The sequence below is a fragment of the Megascapheus bottae genome, chromosome 5 (genome assembly GCF_031878675.1).
Source record: "Megascapheus bottae isolate mThoBot1 chromosome 5, mThoBot2.hap1, whole genome shotgun sequence".
Lineage (NCBI taxonomy): Eukaryota > Metazoa > Chordata > Mammalia > Rodentia > Geomyidae > Megascapheus > Megascapheus bottae.
In genome coordinates, this window is record NC_143513.1 from 24,975,675 (window position 1) to 25,001,785 (window position 26,111).

The 26,111-nt window shown below is 37.9% G+C and overlaps 1 protein-coding gene across 2 annotated transcripts in view; it reads left to right on the forward strand.

Moving 5' to 3' along the window:
* Positions 1–24,366, forward strand: part of Chn2 (chimerin 2) — a 45,965-nt gene extending 21,599 nt beyond the window's left edge. For both annotated transcript variants that reach the window (XM_090332816.1, XM_090332815.1), the window contains 6 exons: positions 6,270–6,354; positions 9,160–9,333; positions 13,644–13,721; positions 16,231–16,368; positions 18,580–18,685; positions 22,545–24,366. In XM_090332816.1, the coding sequence (XP_090188942.1) occupies positions 6,270–6,354; positions 9,160–9,333; positions 13,644–13,721; positions 16,231–16,368; positions 18,580–18,685; positions 22,545–22,716 (753 nt within the window). In that variant the 3' untranslated portion in view covers positions 22,717–24,366. The remainder of the gene's footprint in view (positions 1–6,269; positions 6,355–9,159; positions 9,334–13,643; positions 13,722–16,230; positions 16,369–18,579; positions 18,686–22,544) is intronic.
* The last annotated feature ends 1,745 nt before the right edge of the window (positions 24,367–26,111 follow it).

Here is a 26,111-nt window from a genome sequence, read left to right on the forward strand (position 1 = left end):
GAAGAAACAAAAGGTCTCAATGGCAGCATATCATAAATAGCACTTGCTTTCAAACAGATTCTAGACCAAGCTGATTGTTACATTTGGGAGGTGTCAATCCTAGCCCATCAAAACGTATTTGTTATTAAAACCACTGGAGAATAGTGCCTTCCAGATTCAGAAGATGAGAAGCAAATAACATCCTGTTCATTCAAAAAAGGCCAAGATATAAAGGGCATGTGTGTGCGCTGCATGCCTGAGACTTGTCTTAAACTACTCTTCTCTCTCTTGTTTTTATTAAATGACCATTCCTGGGCCATTTGTCCAAGGTACCTTATCTCTTACAATACCATCTGTCTTTTTTTGTTTGTTTGGTATAGCTTTTGAATTCTAGGCAGACCATGCCCAGTATAATAGTCTTGGACAGACATTCTTCCTGTCTGGAGTATTTTCTTCCTGTCTGGAGTATTTTAGCTACTGCCCTAAAATTTGTAAAAAAAAAAATCTCTCTAAAAGATATTCTTGGAAATAAATACACGTCAGGGAATAGAAAAAGTTAATCAGTGACTTTTAAGATGAAAATATGAAGGTATTTCACTGAGAGATAGTAGATATAATAAGTCAACACCAACACCATTTGCTCAGAGAGCACCTGTAGTATTCACAAGCAGCAGGTTGGCTAGAGGTTGTCTTTGTATATCCAAAAAGGGAACAATATACCAGCCATGAAAACAGGCGGTGACTTCTCCTCAAAAGGAAACTGGGCAGTGGGCCTAGAATAATGTTGAACTAACTGTATGTCCCCCTTGTTCCTATTGTGTTTTATTTCTGTGGAATTGTGTGGGGATAGTTGGGGTTATTTGCAAGTTGGAGATGTCAACCTACATTCCTCTGGCAAAAGTAGATTAAAGGCAATGGGATGCTTGTTGGGAAACAATGTGGATAGAATTAAACAGAATTTTCATGCACTCAATTGCTTTAAAAAATATTGAACAAAATGAAATTTAAGAAAACTCTGTGGTTAGTATTTCTTAAAGAAGTTAGTAGTCTGGATTCTATCTTGTCAATTTGCATTTTGTTAAAGCACAATAACTAGTGTAGCTACTCTCATCATTCCTGAATGTTGCGTGTTTGTGTTCCCCCCATGAGAGTGGCATTTCTGTGAGGTGATATTATTGACTGGAAAGATTTTCAAGAAGAACATCGTACCATCCCTCTTTTCTTGCACCAATCTGTAAGAAAGAGAATGCCTTCCATCAAAAATCTTAGCCCACCAGCAGCAACTCTTGGAATGTAGTTCTCATGTCATCTGTCCCCCGGTAAATTCTATTGCTTCCCCACTAATTCAAATTTCCTTTCTGATGAACATCTATCCACTCTTCAAACCTTAGACTCTCAACAACCATTTTTGAAGAATGTGTTTATTTTTCCAATATTGCACTGTAGTATATCTCACATTCTTTAATAGATCACCTGACATTGTTTATAAACATAAACAATATTTCATCCTGGATTTATGATATCCTTGAGTTCAGCCTCTTGCTCCTCTGATCACTCTCAACTTTGTCTATCCAAAGACAAGTTCAAGGCCCCATACAAAATAACCATCAGCACACAAGCATCGGATCAAGGAAGTATTGTAATAATGAGGCAATGGGAAATGGATAAGTCACTGAATTAGAAGGTAGTTTGTGTTTGTGCCATCTTTCCCTGGCTATTTTATAAAGCCCCTCTGAGATGCACCAAGTCTCCAAGTCTCCATCTACATGTGGCTTGCTTTCTAATCATTGCTCTGTGTGTCACTGGTTCCAAAGACATCATATCTGACATACTTGTATTTGCCTGTTATTGTTTATTGATAATTTTATTTCCATTGTAGTTAAATATAGCACATATGGTGCTAATGCTTCTGGATATACTTAGACTTCGTTTGTGGTCAGCTTATGAAACTGTTCCAATTGTTTATTTTTGCTAGTACTAATGCTCATATGCTGAGCCCATGATCTTAGTTAAATTTTTCTTTCGAGGTTATCACTTGGGCCACACCTTCATATCTGGCTTTTTGCTGGTTAGTTGGAGATGCAAAGGTCTCAAATTGGTCTGCTGAAGCTAACTTTGGGGGGGGGGGTGAGGCCATGGGGCTTGAACTCAGCCTGGGTGCTGTCCCTGAGCTCTTCAGCTCAAGGCTACCATGCTACCCTTGATCCAAGTCCCACTTTCCGCTTTTCCAGAGATTAATTGGAGATAAGAATCTCAGGTCCTTTTGTGCCCAGGCTGGCTTTGAACTTGATCTTCAGATCTCAGTCTCCTGAGTAGCTAGGATTACAGGTGTGAGCCACTGCGCCTAGCTGATGCTAATTTAAAAAGCCAGTATCTTCAGGACTCAGTCTTCTGAGCACCTGACTTGTTTGTCTTTTGTTTTCTTTTGTGGAACTGGGGTTTGAATACAGGGCCTTGTGCCTTCTGGCTTGCTTTCGTTGGTTCTCTACCACTTAAACCATGACTCCATTACTGCTTTTTCCATCTTTTTTTCTTGATTAAATCTCTAACTCTCTCTCCTTTCTGTATATTTTAATTTATATATCCTATTCTCCTTTATTTTATATGCTCAAAATTTTATTACATTAATAATTAAAGTATTCCCTGAAATTAAAAGGCTTAGTATGGTTAAATTCTTTTCCCTTTCAGTTTTTAATTTTTTATCATTTTAAAGTCCCAAACAATCATCTGTGGTGACTGTTTTGTGCTGATAGAATTTGGTTCGATTGACCCATATTTAGTGTTCTTGTTCACTTTGGGGCTTTGAGTCCTTTAATTCCTCCTACATTCAGTTTACATCAAGTAGAAACATACTTTTAGCATGTCACTGAGTGACATAAAACTCTTGCATTTGAATAGAAATGTATTTACTTTACTCTTCTCTGGAGTGATATTAGTAGCTATAAGTATTAAATTGGTAACATTTTAATCTGAGCACTTTCGTGAAATTATCTCATAATCTACTAATGTCTTTTTGCTGAGAAGTCTGTTTTTACACTAATTGCTGTTGTTTTGCAAGCAACATTTAATTTTTTTCTGATTTTGCTTATCTTTTGGCACTTTTCAATGGTCTATGTAGGTATAGATTATTTTTATTTATCTTTTGTGAATAAAAATGTTTGACATTCATTTGACGTTTCAAAATATAAAAATTCAGGTCATTAATTCTGTGAACTTTTAGCACTTTTTCTCTTTGAATTATGCTTGCATATATTATCTCAACTTCAGCATTTCTAAGCTTCTCAGGATCATAACTTTTCTTTGTTTATCTTCTATCTCTCCTACATCTCCAGGATCTTATTATGTCAATTTCAAAATGAGTCAACATGCCCTGATATTTCCCCATCTAAAACAAAACAAAATAAACAAATGACAAATACCATCTCCTTCCTTTCATTCCATTGAGTCATCTTCTGGATGTAATAGCTAAATTTTTTGATGGGGTTGCCTTCATATTTCTCTGGTCCCCTACTTCCCAATTATTGTTTAGTTTCTTTGATTCTTAATTTTATCCTTATCATTTCAAGAAGATTGTTCTTGCTAAAGCTGCCAGTGATTTCCCCATGTTTGAATCAATTATTTAATTCTTCTCTAATTGGACCTTTTACTACTTAGTATACATTCCTTCCTTCCTTAAGTCTTTCTTTACTTTAGCCATTATCTTCTGAAATACTTTTTTCCTTTTTTTTTTTATAAATTTGGGGGCACTGAATACATGAAATTGAGCATCTTTTCTTAATTTTCTACTCACTTTTCCTAATCATTTTTATCTATTTCTCCAATTTAAAATACCAACACTTGTTGAGAGGTTATAGATATTCCTCTACGCACATCACTCTTCCAGGCCATCCAATTCTTGGTTGCTAACCTGATTATCATAATAGCATTTAACCCTGGCTAATCCAAAGGTGACTCTTGAACTTCTTCACTAAAGGGTATTTTCTCCCTCAGCAAATGATATGGCATCTCCCTGGTTCCTAATCTAGATATAAGATGCATTTTTTAAAAAAAATTCTGCCTCCTTCAAATGCTCACATTTGTTTTATTATCAGGTTATATAATTCTATATTCAAAATACACTTCATATTTCTTCCCTTGCCATCTCCTCCTGGTCTCCTCATCTATTTTTTCTCAAATGGTCTACTACATGGGCTCTAAATCTATTCCACTGTTAATGTCCTCCCATCCATTTCAACATGGTAGTCAGAGTTAATGAATCATCTCTCGAAATCCTCCAAGAATTTCCTGAAGTTCTTAGATTAAAACCAAACCCTCACGTATTCATAAATCCTTCAAGGTCCGGTATGACTTTTGCTTTCCTGTATTGAACCTTACCTCCATTTCTCTAACTCTCACTTTCCATGTTCTGACCACCTTGGCCTTTGGTTGTGTAATCTTGTCAAGATCTTTAGTTCCTGCAAGGCCTCCTATCGGGATGTTGGCTACCCTTTCTGTACAAAAGTGGCTCTTCTCTTTTTTCAGGGCACCATGCTAGAGATGCCTCTCTCACCATCATGGATAACAATAGGCCTTCTTAATCCTGATCTTCCTTCTGTATCTGTTTTTGTACTATGTTTTGATGTAGTTCACATGTTGTTTTGCACTTAGTTGCCATTATACCAGTGCATTAATAATCCACTTTATTGCCAAATTAGCACTTTAGAGTGTTTCTAGTAGAGCATTAATGATGGGTAAGTTTAGAAAATGTTCAAATGCTAGCAGGACATTTTATAAAGAAAGTATTTCTTTTCATACTAAGATCAATTACAGTGGGCCTCTGAATGAATCGTGGCATTTAGCCTATGAGAATGTAACATACTCCCAGTATAGCTTCTCTATTTTCCTACAAGGAGTACATTGTATCTGCCTGGCCTTACCCTTGCAGAATACTTCTCTGTAGAAAACAATTATGAGTAGAAACAAATAGTAAACAATGATGAAAGATTTGTTTCCTTGATTTTCAAAATAGTAATAAGATAATGGGCAGATTTCAAATCATAAGTTGAAATGCAAAAGACAATTATTGATTAACTTTATTGCATGGAAACCAGTCACAAATTATTTCTTTTACTTATTAACTTATCTCTTTGCTTTTACTCACTTGTAAATTCCATATGATATGCACCTAATTACTAATGTGTAGGAATGAACAGAGAGATCAATATGATATTATTTTCACTTAAGTAGAGATCTGTTGAATATCCTCTAAATTGTGACCATACTTTTCATGCTGATTTTTGGGGAAATAAAGTAATATACTATATATAACATCCTAGTCTATTAAAAATAGTGTTTATATTTCTTTTACTTTTATTTTACTTTTTTTGAATTTTGTAAAATTTCAGGACCTTTTCTTGAATACCCTTAGCAGACTTATCTATGGTGGGTTTTTGGCTAATCATGGCCTCATTCAACTTGCCAAGAATATACCCTCACTCAGTTTCTTGAAGTTCTTTACTGACAAAGAACAACTACTTTTGTTTTACATTTTTTTCTTTTTTAACTTATGAATCTGTTACAAGAGGATTTGAAGCTGAAATCTGAGATAAAAATCATCCCTACTTTGAGATTTTTGAACTATTTAACTGACTAAGGTATCAGCAGGTATTTCATTGGGTGATGCCTGAGTCATTGCCCTTTGGCCAATCAGGAATGACTCCCAGTTTACTCATGTGAAAGCCATACCTTGGCCTGCTGAATATAGGCTCTGTGTGTGGGGAAAGTAGACCCTATTCATAGCCTGCATTCTCAGCCGATTCCTTTTTTGTTTTTCAAGTGGCTCAAAGTTTTGGGACTTTTTAATTATCCCATAATCATGTCTTATTTATACCTGGCTGGATATTCTATAGATAGCTAGAGTAACTTTAGTCTAAAGGACATGATAATTGAGTTGGGCCTTCCAGAACTTGCTGTGCTAAATGCAGGTCAGGTTATTTTGGATCTGAGCATACAGTTCCTTGTTTTGGGTGAAAAGTCTCATTTCTTTGCTGATGTCATGGGCCTGTGATCTTACTGTTTCTTCACATTCCTTTCTGGCTTGGTGGCTCAGTGGAGGATTTCAAAGATCAAAGCACATCTCTGTTTTTTGCAGATCAGTTTGCAGCTCTGCCTTCCTGGATGAACAAGGTCCGGCCAAGGATGACTGGCTAATGCCATTGTTTCCTCAAGATGATCCACGTGTTTCATGTTCAAGGCCATGTGTGTCTAGATAATTGAACCTTCTGACACTCTTCTTCTCTTTTGGATCACAGGTCCATACATTCCGAGGCCCTCACTGGTGTGAATATTGTGCCAATTTCATGTGGGGGCTCATTGCCCAAGGAGTCCGCTGCTCAGGTACAAACAAAACTTTCTTCTCCTTTTCTACTTATGTATACTGTCACCTCTCCAGAGCTGGAGACTATATCCAGATGAACTCAAATGTCTCAATTTATGGAATGTGAAAGGCCTCTCGTGCTTAATGAGGAGGTTATTCTAATTGTTAGCAGGATTGGAGTGAAAGGAATATAATGCCTTCATGCAAGAAAACAAAATAAGCAAATGTATTTCTTTAAGACCCACCTGACACCCCAAAAGGTCAGTAGTCTTTAAGAGGAAATTAATCAGTTCTGCTGGGATTGTATAAATCCAAAAGCTACATTTGCTTTCTACTCCATCTTAGTAGAAAGGTGAGAGCATTTGCCACAGATACCAAACTCAACACCTTCCATCTATCATACCACTTCCTATCACCAAAGACCTCAGGGAAGATGCAATTATCTCCCATTAAATGAAAAAGGAAATGAGTCTTAGAAATAATTGTTAATTGCTTCTGGCCACATAGTAAGTGGTAGAACAGGAAAAATTAAAAAGCAGTTGGACTCCAAAGTCCATGTTCGATATTTTTTTTTTGCCATCAGATCAGCAGTGAAACTACTTACTTTAATTTGATATTGCATATTTCCAAAGTAGGTGGAAATCTTGGGTGATTTTTTATAAACAGAATTAGATATACCCACCCTTTGCTAACAGTGAACATATTACAACACATGTTATTAAGAGATGTTCAACAGAAATGCCAAAAGGTGGCCAAATGAATGTGTTCACTGAGCTTCCAACTGTTTTGCAGGGAGCTGTAACAGCCTGCTCTGATGTTAATCAGGTTTCCACTGACTCCATCACTGGTTTTTCTCCTCACTAGGGTTTGAATTTTCCCCCCAAACAATTCTTTGCAAACACTCCACTCATTAATCATACCCATATTGCCTATTTGAGATTGAAGGATCATGCAGCCTCAGCCTTCCTCTACCTGGAATGGCCTTTCTTGGCTCCCACTCTATCAACAGCACAGTCATGTGCTGAGTACCTGGATTGTTCAAATCTTTTTGCTTTCTTATTGCAGATCCCTGAGCCAGAGTGACAAATCCAGTTAGAGTTAGCCTCTCTACAGTGTTCAAATGCTCTAACAGTAATGGACTCACACTGTAAAGGATCTCTCGTTCAATCACTGAGTAGTATAGGCTATTAGAATTACTCAGTGTTCATTCATTTAACCTGTTCAAGCTGATACTTATCAAAAAATATTGCTCAATGCTGTTATTATCCAATTTTGGCAGGAAATTAGTCCAAAGTCAATATTTTTCAAACAAATATCTGGGCTTCACATTAACTGTGGTCAGCAACTTTATCTAGGATGAAGGGTTTTGGAATTTTTTCAGATTTTTTTAAATAGAACACATTATAATGCCATAATATTAATTCTCTCCAATGGATACTTGTTGACCCAATGTTTCCTCCACAGAGCAGAAAGGCTGAAAGTGCTTATTATAGGTTAAAAAGAACCACAGACATTGCTATCAGTCTCCATAATTTAAGACTTTTTAGCTAATCTAGAGTTCATTTTCAGCACGTGGTGTTTTGTGGGTTATTAAAACTAATGCACTTTATACTTGTTACACAATATCTTAATTTCAATAGATCATCTACAAAGAAAACCATCTGATTGCTTCAGTTCTTAAATTGCACTTGTAAAGAAAAATTAAAACGAATATTATCTGGTAATTTGACATCTGGATATATACTCAAAGATTTCAGTATATAGACTATGCTATTTTACTGGTAGAGAAATTCTATCAGTGGATAATAACTCCTATCAAGACTTTCAAATGTGGATATTGAACTTAAAATTCAGTTTCAGCTCTTGATGTGAACTTTATAAATAATGGCTCTAATTATAACATTGCATGGTGTTGTCATAAATTATCAATGCCCAGGTACTCTTAAGTAGTGGAGATGAAGAAATAAGTATCAGAAAAAGCCAAATCCAGGGAGAATGGCCTCCCCAAATTTCTCAATAAGAAGAAAGAGACTGAAGCTATAGGCAATTTTCCAGCAAAGGCCCCGGACCACATCAGACCAAAGATTTCCCAAAGATAAAGTAACTATGTCTTCTGCAAAGCAACACCAAGGACTTAAGGAAATAATGTAGCATAAGTCTCCCTGTCCTTAATAAATCATGGTTATTGAGAGGAACCAAAAGCAAATGCAAAAGCCCTTGTGATCCCAAATCATTTCAAGCTTAAAAGGGGGGAAACCTGCAAACAGCCTGATTAATGACCTGAACTATCATACCAGGTGTCCTGTTCTCAAAGTCCAGTAACAGAAAAGGATATTGGGAGGGAGGGGGGAAATTAAGTAAGTTTAGTGAGTCAAGGAGAATCTTTTTTTTTTTTTGTGGGTCCTGGGGCTTTGAACTCTGGCTTGGGCGCTGTCCCTGAGCACTTTAGCTCAAGGCTACTCCCCTATCCCTGGGACTGGGCATTATCTCTGAGCTCCAGCCTTGAACCAAGCCCCACTTCCCGTGGGTTTTTTTCTAGAGGTTAATTGGAGATAAGAGTCATGGGTCCTTTTATACCCAGGCTGGCTTTGAATCTTGATCCTCAGCGTACTTAGTAGCTAGGATTACAGACATGAGCCACTGAGCCCAGCTAAGGAGAATCTTATATTCATCTAGGGGAGAATATTGCCTCCAAGTGGAATGGATGTTCCAGAAAAAGACATCAAAGAGTTGGGTGTTACTGTTTTTATTTTGGGCAATATATAATTTGTGTGGAGCTTTGACAAAAGTGCTAGGCAAGGCTAATGTGGCTTCTTTGTTTACAGACTGTGGGTTGAATGTACACAAGCAGTGTTCCAAGCATGTTCCCAATGACTGCCAGCCTGATCTCAAGAGGATCAAGAAAGTCTACTGCTGTGACCTCACTACACTTGTGAAGGCTCACAATACTCAGAGGCCCATGGTGGTTGACATCTGTATTCGAGAAATTGAAGCAAGAGGTTTGGAAAACACTCTCTCCTATAATACTATGGCAGTATGCTTTCTACTCTCTAGTTTTTAATATTATCAAAGGAAATTGACACACTCTACTGTACTCTTTGTGGGTAAAATAACCTATACATATTCAGAAAAATAACCTATGTCCAAACAATGGTCTCCATTTTTATTTCCTGTATAAGCCATATGGAAAAGAACTGCCATTCTCAACTTTAAAACTTCATATGTAACATGGGAAATCAGAAGGACACATGCAAATGAACATATTCAAAAGTACCATGGAGCTACAGAGGAAATGTTTTATTCCCATTTAAGGACATTTACCAATGTCTTATTCTTTTTTTTTTGCCAGTCCTGGGCTTCAGCTCAGGGCCTGAGCACTGTCCTTGGACTTGCTCAAGGCTAGAGCTCTACCACTTGAGCCGCACCACCACTTCCGACTTTTTTCTATGTATGTGGTACCGAGGAGTTGAACCCAGGTTTTCCTGCATGCTAGGCAAGCACTCTACCACTAGGCCAAACTCCCGGCCCAACAATTTCTTATTCTTATTTGAGGGCAGTAACAATTTCTGATGGAGGAGGTTTTGAATCGGATCTTTAAAAGTGCATATATTGAGAAAGCTTCTTTTTTTCCTTGTTACTATTTTGCTTTCTTTTCCTTTTATCTTGTTCGTTCATTTAGCTGTCTTTGGGAGGGACAAAGGATGAACAAACACAGCTAGATATGATATGGAAAACAATACAACTTGTGGGTAGGGACTGAGAGAAAAACAGGGAGTGCAAGGGTAAAGATGATACTATTTTAAAAATGTACTATTTACCTGACTTATGTGACTGTAACTCTTGTGCATATAACCTTTATTGTGACTTTTTAAATAGAAGAAGAATATACGACTATGTATAACCTTTAAAATAAAAGGTACTTATATTGACAAGAACTGCAGGCTCATGCCTAAAACTCTAGCTACTCAGGAGGCTGAGATTTGAAGGTTCTGATTCAAAGCCTGAAGAAGAAAATCTAAGCCAGAAGTGGAGCTGGCTTAAGTGGTAAAACACTAGTCTCGAGCAAAAACATTCAATGACAGAGCCCAAGGTCTGTGTTCAAGCCTCAGTGCTGGCATAATAAAAGGAACTTAATAAACTTATTGATCTACTCATACTATGGCCTTTCACATAAAACTTCCCTTCTAATGTTTATTTCAAAGAAAAACATTAAAAGATTATAAAGATCTTTGCAATGAAGATATTAAGGTAGCAATGAAGACAGAAACACTTTCCAAAGTATACCAGAATTATCTTTCCTTTACTTTTGCTTTTTTTGGCTACTATTCAGTATCCGGGTTCATACTGTGATTAGCTTACAAGAACTTGGATGGCTGGATGTAGCTCAGATAACTGGACCATGTATTGTAAGAGCTTCATAATATTTTAACCATTTACTATATCCTGCTACAGTTGATATCTATCATGGTATACACATTGGCTTAACATATCCTAAAAGTATCTAGTCATTGACGAATTATTTCATTCTTTCTGAAACTAGAATATTGAATTTTTATTTTGTGAATCTTAGGGATTAGGCAATTGTTATTCTCTCCACTGGAATATGAAAATCATAGCTTTCTATTCCCTGACGACTTGCTCTGACAATTACAGGCCATCGAAATGCCTACTCCCTTTTCTCTACTTTTCTCTCATAGCAACAAATGCCTTTTAATCTAGAAAAATGCATTGGTGTAAAGGCTAGGGTAGGTAAGGGGAGACGGGAATGTCCTGGTTCTAGGGGAAAGACTCAAGGACAGTTGGCCTGGGTCCTGCTCTTAGGAATTTAAGAGCAATTGTGATCGAAGACTGAAATCACTTCTATAGAGAAGCTTGTGTCATCCCATAATGATCCTTATCTGAGTAATTTTAGCACTCTAAAGTTACCACTATGGCTATTATTTAGGGAGAAAGTCTCTGGGAGCATAGTATTAAGCCTGCCTATTACAATAGGATAACCCAACTTATGTATTTATGTCAAGGAAGTCTCAGTGAGGAGATTACAGCAATAGAGGCTTGGGCAAATAAATAAGTGGAACACAGTGGTCCACTGGTACAAAATTTACCTGATATGCTCCCACCTGTATAGCCGTCAATGGAAATATGACCTTGAGGAAATCATTCATTTTGTCTGAATAGATCCTTTATTTATAAAGTGAGTGTACTCAGCTGTACCTTGTAAGATAATGGTAGCATTAAAATGAGTTGACACACAAATAACGTATCATAATGGCCAATATATGGGACATGACCTGTATCCTTTCAACATCTCTTAGAATGACCAACTCATCTAATTCTACCTTCAAATCTGTTTAGCAGATTGCCATAAAAATCCCAAACTATGATGTCTCCAGCAAAAGGGAAACCAATTGATCTCTCCAGAAACAATCTCAGCATTGGAAACAGTGCAAGGCTAGCTGATCAGTTCCTTGATGGCAGGATCCCAGTCCCTGCAATTTCCTGTTATCCTTGAGCACTATCTTCATCTGCATGAGTCAACTTGGTTAACTTCATCTCATTCCCAACCAATGGAAAGGGGAAAGAAGACTCCATCCTTGACTATCATACCCCCAAAACATATGCTTTTGCTTCTGTCATTGTTATGGCAATCAATCTTTTAAAAACTCTTTTGAAAAATCCTTTAAAACTTCCCATTTAAGACAAAAATGAGAGAATAAACATCAGAAAAGCAGCTGGTATTCTCTACTACTCTACAAACTCTTACACTCCCCCTCATCACTTTCTTCAAAGATTAGCTTCTCAAAAATATTCTCTCCTCCCAAAAGACAGGGGCTACTTCTGTGTGTTCCTGTCAGCTATTATGATGTAACCTAAGTGAAGCTCATGTTGCGGTCATACTGAGATGAGCTTGTATGCACCACCATTGGGAATACAATGATACCCAAGTTTTATCTTGTGGGCCACCTCCAGTTGATCTGTGGCAATCTGTTCAGATGATATTGGGGCAACATATCTGAGATCAACTAAGAATGTTGGCAAGCTGGGTGCAGTGGCTCTTAGCTACTCAGGAGGCTGAAATCTGAGGATAGTGGTTCAAAGTCAGCCCAGGCACTAAAGAACCAGAGACTCTTATCTCCAATTAACTACTAGAAAATGGAAAGTGGGGCTATGGCTCAAGGGGAAGGGTGGTAGCCTTGAGATGAAGAGCTCAGGGACAGCACCAAGACCCAGAGTATAATCCCATGACCCACAAAAAAATAAATAGAAAGAAAAAGAAAAAGAAACAAGATAAAGAATGTTGGCTGTGGTCACACAGAGAGCAGATGATGGTGTGTATGCCATGTTTGTAGTCTGATATAAACTAATGGAAAGTAAATGACAGATAATACATACTATTAGTATATACTTGCTCAATATTTACCCAACTAAAAATGTACAAATGTGTTAGTTATTAAGCATGCAACATATTATGCTACAAAAGCCATTTGATTGGGGGTTTTTTTGCTGTCACTGTAATTTTGACAGCACCTAAGTTTTGACATTCAAAATTTGAAATCTAATTTTCTATTCCTTCTGCTGTTTTAACCTTATATATTTCCCACAGTGTATTAAAGAACAAGAGATATTTTTAGAACATAAGTTAACAAATCAATAAGTTCAAGAAGCCAAGTCTTTTATTCTTAGCCTAAGTATACAGCAACCAAGTTTCCAGAATCAACAAATACAATTTTATTTTCCCACATCATTTTTTATGATCCACTATCTAAAGATATAACAGTGAAATCAATCATGCCTGGTTATTTATCCTGTTGTCTTGTTTATGATTAAACACAAACTTGTGAAATATAAATTTCTCCAGGAAAATCAGATTAGGAAGTATTACACATATTTGGAAATTGTAGGGCTGCAGTGAAACCAGTATGTAGACTAAAAAGATACAGGGAGAAAGCCAGGTTTCTGCCCAAACCAGTAAACTAACTGCCCAGCTGGATGAGGAATAGAAGAAAGTAAACTCCGGTTATTTAGAATCTGAGCTACCAGTTCGCTTTGCAAAGCCAGGCGGGAAGAAGACCTGCTCTCCATTAATATGTCCACCCATAAACAAGCAAATGAAGACAGACTTCTGTGGAAACAGGGACCGGCAAGACCGAGCTCTGACGTTAATGGGACATGATTTACAAGACCACTAACTATATTTTCTCATTTCCTGATAGCACACAGTATAAATATGAAATTAGAATCTTTATATTTAGATATTTCAGGAAACTGAAGTAAAAATTTCTTCTCTCTCCCACCTCTCACTCCACAGGATTAAAGTCAGAAGGGCTTTACCGAGTCTCTGGGTTCACAGAACACATTGAAGATGTCAAGATGGCATTTGATAGAGGTAAGCTTGTGTCGTGATCATCATTTGATTTGTCCCAGGAGTGCTACCTTCAGAACCACTAAGGGTTGTTCTTCAGGAAGCTGCCAAATGATGCTTTAAAAAAGTTCCCAGTTCTGTGTTTCTGGGGAAAGTTTTTGGGGGGCTGTTTGTTTGTTTGCTTTTTCTTAAAAGCTAGGATTAAATGACCCTATAGGAAAGTTAGCTTAAGAGATGAAAAAAAGCCAGGTACTGGTGGTTCAGACCTGTAATCCTGCCAAATCAAGAAGTAGATATTTGGGGCCAGGAGTTTGGCCTAGTGGTTAAAGTGCTTGCCTAGCATGCATGAAGACCCGGGTTCGATTCCTCGGTACCACATACATAGAAAAAAGCCAGAAGTGGTGCTGAGGCTCAAGTGGTAGAGCTCTAGCCTTGAGAAAGTCCAAGGACAGTGCTCAGGCCCTGAGCTCAAGCCCAGGACTGGCAAAAAAAAAAAGAAGAAGTAGATATTTGAGAACTGCAATTTGAAGCTTGTCCAGGACAAAAAGAAAAGTCTGTGAGAATTTTATCTCCAATGAATCAGTAAAAGTCTGGAAACAGAAGTGTAACTCAAGTGGTAGACTATCAGCTTTGGGCAAAACAAAGCTAAACAGGAACATAAGGCCCTGAGATCAAGCCTCAGTAAGCCACTTGTGCATACACACACACACACACCACGTAGATGAGTAGAATGGGTACCAAGTACACAGTGCACCTGTATCCTCACTGCAGGATTCTATTCTGATGACTCTTGTCTCAAAGCTCAAAAGAAAAGAGCACAGATATGGCCAGATCAGTGGAGTGTTCTTTGTGACGATGACACAAATTCTCCAATGTCTATAATCCCTTTGGTCAAGTATAAAAAGTTGAATGAACACAAGAATCTGAATTTCTAATGAATTTGCTAAGACATTCCCATGCAATCAGCCAAAGGAAAGAACCAATAGACTACTGCATAGGATGCAAAGTCTTTAAGGATGTGGTTTTTCCTATTCATCTCCAGCTCCTCAACCTTGTTATAGTTCAACATTTCTAAAATACACCTTCATGGTTGTCCCAAGAAAGAGTTGTGACTCACATGTCTCTCCATCTGCAGCATATACACATCTTTGTCGGGAAAACATCTTTTAATCAGAATTCTTTTGTCTTTCATGAAGTCTCCCTGACTACCACAAGATGGCCTGACCTCCATTTCCTTTTCTAGTTTTTTTTTTTTTTTTTTGCATGTTCCCAGCATACCATCTTTTCTTCTTTTAATCATGGCTATATGTCTTTCTTTCACTCTATCCAGTCCTAACTAAAGGGAGTGTCTCGGTTTTCTTTGAGGTACCATAGTTAAACTATGAAAGTATAGGCATGTGGTAAAGTTTTAGTATTTTTTATCAGATATCTAAGTAATTGGGTCACTATTTCTTATTGGCTTTGCTCTTATTGTTTTCTGATCAGGCACAGCATTGTTTTTAGCTTCAAAACCATATTTAGGGCATGTAATAGTACGAATTGCTGAGTTCAGACTATAGTACAATAAAAACAAATAATAAAGCTATTTAAATATTTATCCTTTTAATATTCCATATAAAAGCTGTTGATAGCCTCCATTTAATTAAACTTTTTTATTTGGAAAAAAAGCTTTATAGTATTTGATAGTTTAAATAGAGTGGTATTTAGCCCAGCATGGTGGCTCATGCCTGTAATACTAGCTACTCAGGAGGCTGAGATCTGAGGATCAAAAGGACCTGAAGCTCTTCTCTCCAATTAACCTGTAGAAAATGGGAAGGGCATAGCATAGGGGGGCAGGCTTCAGCTGAAGAGCTCAGAGACAATGCTCAGGCCCAGAGGTAGGGCAGCAGCCTTGCGCTGAAGAACTCGAGGACAGCGCCCAGGCTGAGTTCAAGTCCCATGACCCACACACACAAAAAATAGAGTGGCATTTATTGATGGTAGAATAAAAAGTTAAAAGATGTCTTAAAGGTTAGAAGATGTCAAGAAATACAGTCTCACTTATATATGAAACAAGGTTAAAGTCTCATGGATTGAATTCCTAGGAGCCTTGAGGGAAAAGTCAAGTTCAAAGCCACTTTAGGAAATCTGAAAGACTGAAGAAACCAAAGGAATTCGCAGTCATTTTGTGTATGTCTTGCGGCCAAAGAATACTAATGGAGATTCAGTAGAACTTCTTCATTCCCTTCTATTCCATTGGGTTGTCACTTTTGAGTCTATAATATATATAAACTGTGTGTGAAAATTCTATTTAACACATTGCTAAGGTCTTCAACCCTATGCTAAATTTCTGATGTCTTCACTTCAGATCTACCCCTCTATTACAAAATTCCTTTCTGTTACCTCCTGTGCCTCAGTTATTAGAAGCCAAAAAAGATTTAGCTAAGACTTGTCATGGAACATTCTCTGCTAGATGCCTATTTTCTTGCTGTACATGCTTTAACTTGGTAAAGTGCAACCTTAATTAGAACCTGGATCATTAACTGTGTTTCAGATGGTGAAAAGGCAGATATTTCTGCCAACATCTATCCAGACATCAACATTATCACTGGAGCCCTGAAACTGTATTTCAGAGACTTACCCATCCCTGTCATCACATACGATACCTATTCCAAATTTATAGAAGCAGCAAGTAAGTACAGAGAACTACAACTATCCATTTTTAATATATATATATAGTGCTTTTGATCAAGAAAATTTAAAATCAGAATGGTTTTAATTGTTCAGTGAGTACTTGTTTTTGCCAAGTGAGGTACAAACTCACTCAATAGAAAACTAGGCCAAGGTTATTAGGTGAGCTGAACCTATATGAAGCCAATTCTATGGGTAAACGCTGGGAGCCAGACAGCTCTGTCCATCCCCAGCATCCTTGTATACCAGCAGAGGAGGCCTATTATGGTATTTATTGAGAAAGCATGAATGTTTCAGTAATAGGTCAGGAGTTTTCCAAGAATATCTGTATAGCCTACTTCCAGCCATGGCAAAATGACATCATTAATCCATTCAAGTCACGTCTCAGCTTTGCTGCTAATCAGAAAACCAAGAATTTTCTATCAAGCACTGCACCAGGACCTCTTTTTTTTATAGTTTTTTTATTGTGATTAATAGAAGGGTTACATTATATTCACCAGATAGAAGGTGCATAACTTCACAAACATTGATACCCTTTCTCATGACATGGTCCCCATTTCCCTCCCACTCTTCCCCCACCCCCGCTTATCTTGATTTCCCCCCTTCCCTATCCAATTTCAAAGAACCAATTAAGCACATATAAAATATATCAAATAACAAGGTGAAATATTGTAACAATATGAGATAACCAAGGGATGGCAAAAGAGATGAGCGATAACATAGTACATTAAGGACAACAGTCACTTATTATATGGCTTTTGTTTCCTTATCCTGCACCAGGACCTCTTATACATATCTTCTAGTTAATCTTTTTCATCTGCTTTTTAAAAAAGCTTATCATCTGTTTTTACAAAGGATAAAAGCTACGCATTGAAAACTTGAGTTCTCAAATCGGGGAATGGAACATTAGCATCTGTCTCCTATCAGCTCACAGTTCTATTTCAGCTGGATCCATTGTCCTTGGGAGGGAGAATAAAATGAAAGGGGAAGTTTTGAAGGAAAGGGGTCCATTTTGCTAGGAACAGGCAATAAGATGCTCAGATGCATGACATAAAAATAAACCTTACTTTGCAATGCTTTTGTGATTTTTGTGGGAGGAGGGGGTGGTTTTTAAATCTTTATGGTGTGAATGATTCAACATACCAATGAATGTCTGGCAGAAAAAAACAAAGGCAGGGTAGGATTTGTGCAAAATACAATTTCCAGATGAGCTCTGGCTTTCTCCATGGTTTAAAAAAAACCTTCTTTGGGTTCTGATAGCCCGATGGAGATTGTAGTGGCTGCGTGCTTTTTATTCAGGAGGATAGGGTTTCTTTGAGTATCTTCCAATACCAGAAATTAAAAATTCCTACACATTTCCTTTTGTGTGATATGTAGTACCTGTTTCTTAACCTGAACAGGGTTAACTCTATCAGCACTTTGGTGAAAATTGCTTTAGTATAGGTATAGTTACCCGCTCCATGTATCAGTGTGCTTGCATTGCACAAACAAACCCATCAAATAAAGACAATTTAAGAGTACCACAGGTAGTATAGCTGAAACTGAAATTTGAAATAATGAGATTTCAGCAAATCAATGTTCAGAAGGACAATAATACAATTAACTTATAGTTAGTTGAGCAACTAACCCACAGTTCAACAAAGTGAGCACAGGAAACTGGAATATATTTTCTTGGGGGCAGGAGAATAAGTGATGTCAACCAGACATAGATGAATGGAGAGAGGAAGGGTGGGCTAATGTAACCAGACTATTCAGTTATGTGTATGAAAATGGAAATAGGATAATTGAGAGGATGGGTGGGGTTGGAGTTGTGGGGGAGAATCATAAAAGGGTAACACTGATCAAGACACATTATACTCATAAACTGATATGTTGAATTGAAACATCTTGTACAACTACTTGGGAATAATAAAAAAATGTTTAAAATAAAGAAGGACAAATCATACCCTGTGCCTGTGCCAATTCCTGCAGGATGAGGAAGCATCCGCCCTTCAGCCGCCTACATCACACACTTTGAGTCAGCACGTGGTAGTACTCAGGCTCATTGTCTTTTTGGAAGAAGGCAGGATGCAAGCAAACTGATCAAGTAAAATAAATGAAGGTTAAACTTTTTCCATTTGTGTCTAAGACAAGCAAAACAGGTCTCTTGTTATGTTCTGGAAACTTGAATGTCACCGCTGTCACTAACATGTGTTTGGGATGCTTGCTTCAGAAATCTCCAATGCTGATGAGAGGTTGGAAGCAGTCCATGAAGTGCTGCTGCTGCTGCCTCCTGCCCACTACGAGACCCTGCGATACCTAATGATCCACCTCAAGAAGTAAGTCAGCATGTCCCTTACTGACTGACCCCAATGCATCCTGGTTCAAGAGGGGACAGGCACGTTTTTAAAAGTAAAGTATGCTAAGGGTATGGGGCCTGGCCCAAGTCATAGAGCACTTGCCTTGTAAGTTGGAGGCTCTGAACCCAGTAGTACTGACTCCCAAAATAAAAATTAATTGACAATGAACTGTGTTGCCTTTTCCTTGGGCTAACACTACTCCTAGTTTCTGGAACCCCAAGTCAATGCCAGAACTGCTCCATATAATTACCATGTGTCATTCCTAAGAGACGGCTACTATTAGAGGCCTTGGGTTACCCCTTAGACTACTGACATTTAGGGAGAGTGATGGGTAATTCAGACTGATAAATCTAAGATTGACAACTAGGGAAGTTAGTCAAGAGTCCACACTCAGCAGCGCACTGGCAGCCCATGCCTGTAATCCTGACTACTTGGGAGGCTGAGATCTTAGGATCATGGTGCAAAGCCAGCCTAGTTAGGAAAGTCCATGAGACACTTGCCTCCAATTAACCACCAGAAAATCAGAAGTGGTGCTGTGGCTCTAAGTGGTTAAGCACTGGCCTTTGAGTAAAAAATCCAGGCCCAGAGTTCAAACTCCACAACTGATCCAAGCAGAAGATAAGAAGAGGAAGAGGAAGAGGAAGAGGAAGAAGAAGGAGGAGGAGGAAAAGTAGGAGGAGGAGGAGGAGGAGGAGGAGGAGGAGGAGATGGAAGAGGAGGAGGAGAAGGAGGAAGAAGAAGAGGAGGAGGAGATGGAGGAGTAAGAGGGAGGAGGAGGAGGAGGAGGAGGAGGAGGAGGAGGAAGAGGAAGAAGAAGAAGAACTTTCCATTCTGTTTTAACTATCCCTTCTGTTCACAGTTTCTCTGTGCTTCCATTTTTCTCTTACCTAAGCGCCGTGTGTTCTTTGTGTTCTGATATCCCTTTTGCTTTGTACCCCAAGCCCATTCTTCTGGGCCCAGTGGCCTTTGAGAAAGCACATTCCAAAAATTGTTCTGGATGCATGCAGTTTTACTTTGTATTTTTGTCTCCAAGCAACAAATTGTCCTGAAACTTTAAAATAAGAAAAATGCACTATCATTTCAATGAGTTAGCTAGAAACTTTGGGCTCAAAGACATTGATGAGATTTCAATCTTTCTACCAGATTGCTAGCAGAATACAGCTTTTCAAAGACTACTGGACTGACCAGCTTACTTCCTCACCAACTTATTTGCTAGAAGCAACCTTCAGTCCCTTGCCATGTGGGTAGCTTCCTAGACAGCTTCCCTCAGAGCATGCAAGAGAACCCAAAATGAAAGACGCCTTTCATAGCTTAAACTCATAGCATCCTTTTGGCTTTGCTGTTTATAAGTTAGAAGCAAGTGAGCAAGAATCCTTCCTGCTCATATTCGCAGATAAGGATTATTGGGGGGCAAGTTGGAAGGTAGCTAGCTCGCTCTATACCATCTTTGTCAATGTGAGATGTTTTGGATGTTTATGGAACATTGGAGCCTCTAGCTCTAGACACTGCTCTTTAAGCTTTGCATTTTGTTCCTCTGTACAATCTTAATGAGATTAATGAATTGACTTTTGAATACTTTGACCTTTGAATATCTGGGTGGCCACTTCTATGCTTTATGAAGATACATAAGAAATGTCTTCAAAATGCATGCAAAAGAACACTAAGTACCTAGCTTTCTATTTTCCTGTCTTACAAGATGGTTGCTTAGATCTATGGTGAGCATGGAGTATAACATGTAACTCATTAAAAATATAGTTTGTAGCTGGGTGTTGAGTTCTCACTCCTATAATCCTAGCTACTCAGGAGACTGAGATTTGAAGATGGTAATTTGAAGCCAGCCATAACAGAAAAAAAAACTTTTATCTATAATTAACCAGTAAAAAGCCAGAGGAAGCAATGTGGTTCATTTTGGTAGGGCACAGCCTTGAATGAAAAGGCTAAGGGACAGCCCCCTGAGTTCAAACCCAGTACCAGCTTCCCCAAGAATAATGTGTTTTGACTAATTCATGAGTTCAAGTAATTTTCATAGTAATAGCATAGGAACATCACACTTAGTTTTTAGTGGGCTGTAAATGGTTTCTTTTATTCCAAGCAAAGTTCTATGAGAAAAATAAAATCTGTCATCTCCCAACTGGATTGTAAATGCCAATAAATTCATGCTTTTATTGTGGTATGTTTGTGAGCCATCTGTTATAGTATAGTATAAGGCCTGAGTTCCTAGAGTGAGGTAAGTACTTTAATAATGAAGAATGTCCTATTGCCCACCATGTCTGTAACTTTGCAACATTAGAATGATGTAATTATTAATTGGCTGATCATAAATTAGCTCTAAAGGAATAAACAGCAAAGGGGCGTGTTCTCAAAACCTAGTCATGGTTTATTTATCTGTTTCTCTTTGTAGAACTCCTTTGAGCATTCTAAAACCTAAATTCCTGACAGCAAGAAGATAATTTTTACAATTTTTTATACTAGCTAGCAGTATAAAACTAAATAGCAGTGAGCCAACTTTGAGATTTGAACTTCATTCGTTCCGGCTCTACAATTATTTGGAAATTGGAATGATTTTCAGTTCTGACAATAATTACTGTTCCATCCCTCATCCTGTGAGAACTAGAAATGATGTGCTTCAGGACTGATCATTTCCAGCAATCTTCCTTCCAATGATAATAGGCTGGCTCTTACTAAACTCTTGATAGCCCATTCTAAAAGCCATTTTTCTCTTCTGGCACCAGACCTCCCAGCACACGGGAAGCATGCTCTTAGCTGCCCTCTTCAGTAGAATAGCTAGTCGTTGGGTGTAGAAAAGGAAACCAGACAGCCATAGAAAACTCCTGTAGGTACCATAGGCCAGCTAATCATCTTCTGCCCTTCCAAACCAATTTCCTTAACTATTAGCTCCACAGTTATTTAGTAATTGAAGAGTCACTTTTTTAATTCCCACTAAATGAAGTCAATGTTAATAACTTAAAAGGTAAAAAAATACAAAAATTGCATTAAAAATAATCATATTGTTTGCAAAGAAATGGAAGAACCTGGAAAAAATTATACTAAATGAAATAAGTCAGGCCCAGAGAAACAAAGGTTGTATGTTTTTACTCATAGGTGGAAGCTATAATTAGTTTATGAACATAGAAGTAAATACATTGGGTGGTATGCAAATGTATACTTGTGTATTAACTGAAATATGGTAGATTCAAGGGACAACCTAAGTAGTGTAATTCCCTAGAAAGGTAAAGTCAGACTTTAACAAAGTAAACACCAAAAAATGAGTACATGAAAGGGGTGGGGTGAGGTCAAGGGGAGAGGGGTAGACAAATGAAGAGAAAAAAGAAAGGAAAATACAGTCAAGAATTCCATGTAGAACCTACAAAATTAAGAAAAGTTAGGAAAGGGCAGGGTTGAGATTGATGGGAGGAGAATGTTGAAAGGAATGACAGTGATCACGACTCATTGTATTTATAAGTGGCTTTGTTAAATGGCAAAGCAATTAAAAAAAATTCTAAACAGAAACCTGTGGCTTATACCTGTAATACTAGCTACTCAAGAGGTTAAGATCTGAGGGTCACAGTTCAAAGCCAACCTGGGCAGGAAAGTCCCAGAACTTATCTCCAATTACTCACCAGAGAAATAAAAAGCTGTGATTCAAGTGGTATAGTACTAGCCTCATCTCTGAGTTCAAGCCCTAGGATCAATACACACACACACACACACACACACACACACACACACACCCTGCCATTCTGCCACTTGGTTTGCTTCTCAGACATAAGTACAGAGTCAGCTTATAAAACATTCCTCAAGTCTACTCCACATGTCAGTGACCATATTTGTTTTACAGGGTGACTATGAACGAAAAGGACAATTTCATGAATGCAGAGAATCTGGGAATAGTTTTCGGGCCCACACTGATGAGGCCTCCCGAGGACAGCACCCTCACCACGCTTCATGACATGCGGTACCAGAAGCTTATCGTGCAGATTTTAATAGAAAATGAAGATGTTTTGTTCTAATCCATCACGGAAATGAGCTGAAAGGGCCCTAGCCCTCTCCAAGCTGATAGAGCAAAAGAAGTAAAAACATTTCTTACACTTGATTTGTTTTTTCAACAAGTGACAGAGTTTCCTGGACCACAGTGGATTGCAGAGTTGGGAGGCAGTCTCATTCTCCCCTCCCACGTGAGAGCAAGGGCCATGGGATGAAAACCACTGGCCTTGGATCTCTTGCTGTGCCTCGTATGTATGTCTGTTTGCTGGAAGAGTGATTAATAAATCTTTCTTTAACTTATTAAACAACATAGACCATTAAGCTTCAGTCTTCTCAGTCACAAAAGGGAACTTAACTCAAAAGGTACTTGATATTGTTATACATTGTTTTGCTTAAACAAAAAAGACAATTCTATATGTTAAATGTTAAATGAAGCCTATTTTGTAAAATGTATTTTTATTTTGGCTGCAAGAATGTTACTTTATTTTAGCAAATAGAACTCAATGCAGTGCATTGACTGATTATATCCTGCATTCTTTGTCCTGCATTCTTGCTGTGATGCCCAGAAAACGCCGACCACAAATGCCGTAGTATCTTGACATACCTCTTATCCTTTCCAGTGCTTTCCTGTGAGATTTTACCTCCCACATATGTATAAGCTTTTTGGATAGCTTTTGCTTTTACACACTTGCTTTCTGTTATTGTACAGTATATGTTTATAACAATTAGAGAATGATCTGATACACATCTTCTTTTCGTGTTGGGAATTCCCAAAGGACGTCATAGAATTAATCACAGCTTTCCTCTATGCTAAGTGTGTCACCTAGAACATACTGAAGGTGGTCATCTTAAAATTATTAGAGAACACTGGATGTAACTGGGCCATGTTAAAAAAAATAGCACTTTTCCTCTTTTCTTCCCAGCCAGGACCTGTGAGTTATATTAATGGCATGTCTGATTTATTTTCTCTTGTCATGATTCTGTACCGATGAAAATAAGCCTACAGAATAATTTTAATTTTTTTTATTTTCATTTTAGAAACAAACCTATTTTTAATGTAAGAATGAATAATGTTGATTTTATCAAATGTGTGTTCCTCCTTAATGAAAAAAATCTCTGTATTAGAAATAATTAAATATGATTTTATTACTAGAGTTCCATCCTTTCAGTTATATTTATCTTAGCATGAGCCTTTCACACCAAGACTCTATATTTTGTAACATAAGTGAACTATTTAAGGCATTGAAAATTGTACATTTCCTATTTCTTTTTAAAATTTAACTGCAGTGTCTATCCTTCTGATTGTCTGAAATAATTCATGTAATTACACGGCTTGCTTTGGAGTGGCCAGAAGAGAATTGCTATGTGTCAGGTGGAGTGAAAAGAGGAGCATGGTGAGTTGTTTCCTGAGAGGACGCCCCCCCTCCTTAGCCCTGCAGATGGACTTTGCTGCATCCAGGCAAACCAGAACCAGAATGGTTCTCCCTGGTCCTCCTCTCAGTGTTCCTCTCAACTGTACAGTTTTGTCTGTTGTAGTTTATGTACTTCTTGATACTGTCAAAGAATATCTGGAAATGGTTTTATTTTGTGAAGTGAACAATACTTTGTAATTTATGATAGTGTAAATGGAAGGAAAAGCATTACATGTATTAAATTCTTCTGTCTATGGTTTTGGAGTATATTCAGAGAGTGATGTCTGGGGCTGGCAGAGTGGGAGAATACTCAAAATATTTGGTAATGCATTTTTCCATCATTATCCGATCTCAAGAGAAAGCATCCCATAGAGTTCTCAACTCCCTGACCACTGAGTCAGCCAATGGGTCAACCACTCCTAAAATAGACTGGGTTGTGGCAAAACAGAAAGAAAGAGGCTTAGTTCATATTTAGGCAATGAAATTGAAAGTTTAGTTTTAGGTTGAATTAAGGAATCTAGGATAACTCCCCAGTTGCCTAACTTGGCAACTAATTTTGACTGAAATGAAGCACATACATAGGAAATAAAGAGGAAATAGAGAGGTAGCAACAGCACCTATGGCTCACACCTATATTCCTATCTAGTAAGGGGGCTGAGTTCCATGGGATTGTGGGTGAAAGTCAGCCCAGGCAGAAAAGTCTAGGAGATTCCATCTCCAAAATACCTAATAAAAAGCTAGGCAGAGCACCAGCCCAACAAGGAAAATTGAGCAAGGCTCAGGCCTTGAGTTCCAACCTCAGTACTGGCTATATATATATATATATATATATATATATATATATATATACACATTTATTATATATTATATTTATATATAATATTCTAGGTTATAGATCATGTATAATATATAGTATTATATAACATATTATTTATATATATATATGGGAAGAGAGAGAGAGATCTTATGGTTTAATTCAGAAAGATTATCCTATCTTTAGGTTGGCCTCTCAGCCCCCTGATACATTTCATTATTCCTGATGCATAAACTGTTTCAGAATAGTTGGATTAATTTTTCAACATTTATATGTCAGACTGCTTTGGAAAGATTTACCCCAATTAAATACTTTGTAAATGCAGGTGACTCAGTGCTTTGACCCGAATGTGATCCCCCAAAATGTTTATGTTGGAACTTAATCTCCTGTCCAGTAGAAATAAGAAGTGGGTTTAGAAGGACATGACTAAGTCACAATGATGAGGCCCTCAATAAGGGGATGAGTGCCCTCTTGAGACAACCCCAGAGAGCACTCTTGTTCCTCTACCTTCTGAGGACAGAGCAGCAAGTAACTGTCTATGATCCAGAAATCAGGCCTTCTATAGGCCCTCACCACACATCAAGTCTGCCAGTACCTTGGTCTTGGACTTTCTAGACTTCAGAACTGTAAGTAAAACAAATGTATGTTATTCATTTGCCACTACCTAGCTATATTCTGTTAAAGTAAGCTGAGACATAAAGCAGTATAAGTAGACTAAGGCACTAAGTTGAAAAGGTTTGATCAGACTCAAGGATCTTGTTTGCTGCCTTTCTACTGCTGTTTATATATAATTCTCATATGCCATATCACAAAGGATTATAATTATGAATCAACCCCCCTTTATAATATATACTTTTTTGATATACTATGGATATACCTTGCGTAGTTACCACAGGACACATCTGCTCATCCTGCAAGTCCCAACTCCATAGCCACCTCCCTGAGGCCTTCTCTGCCTTCCCTAAGAATAAAACCCAGTAGGTGAACAAGTGGAAGCATGGCTGACTCAGAAAACTAAGAAGAGTTGGCTCAACCAGAACATCAGGTGGGAGAAGAGAGGAAGGGGAATGACAATTAATATATGAGTCTACCTGTGAATCAAGAAGCCAGTGCCAAATAACAAGATAGACTCAGAACAGCCAAATTTGGAAAGATCTTCAGAGCTCACATGAAGGACAGATAAAAAGGACAAAGC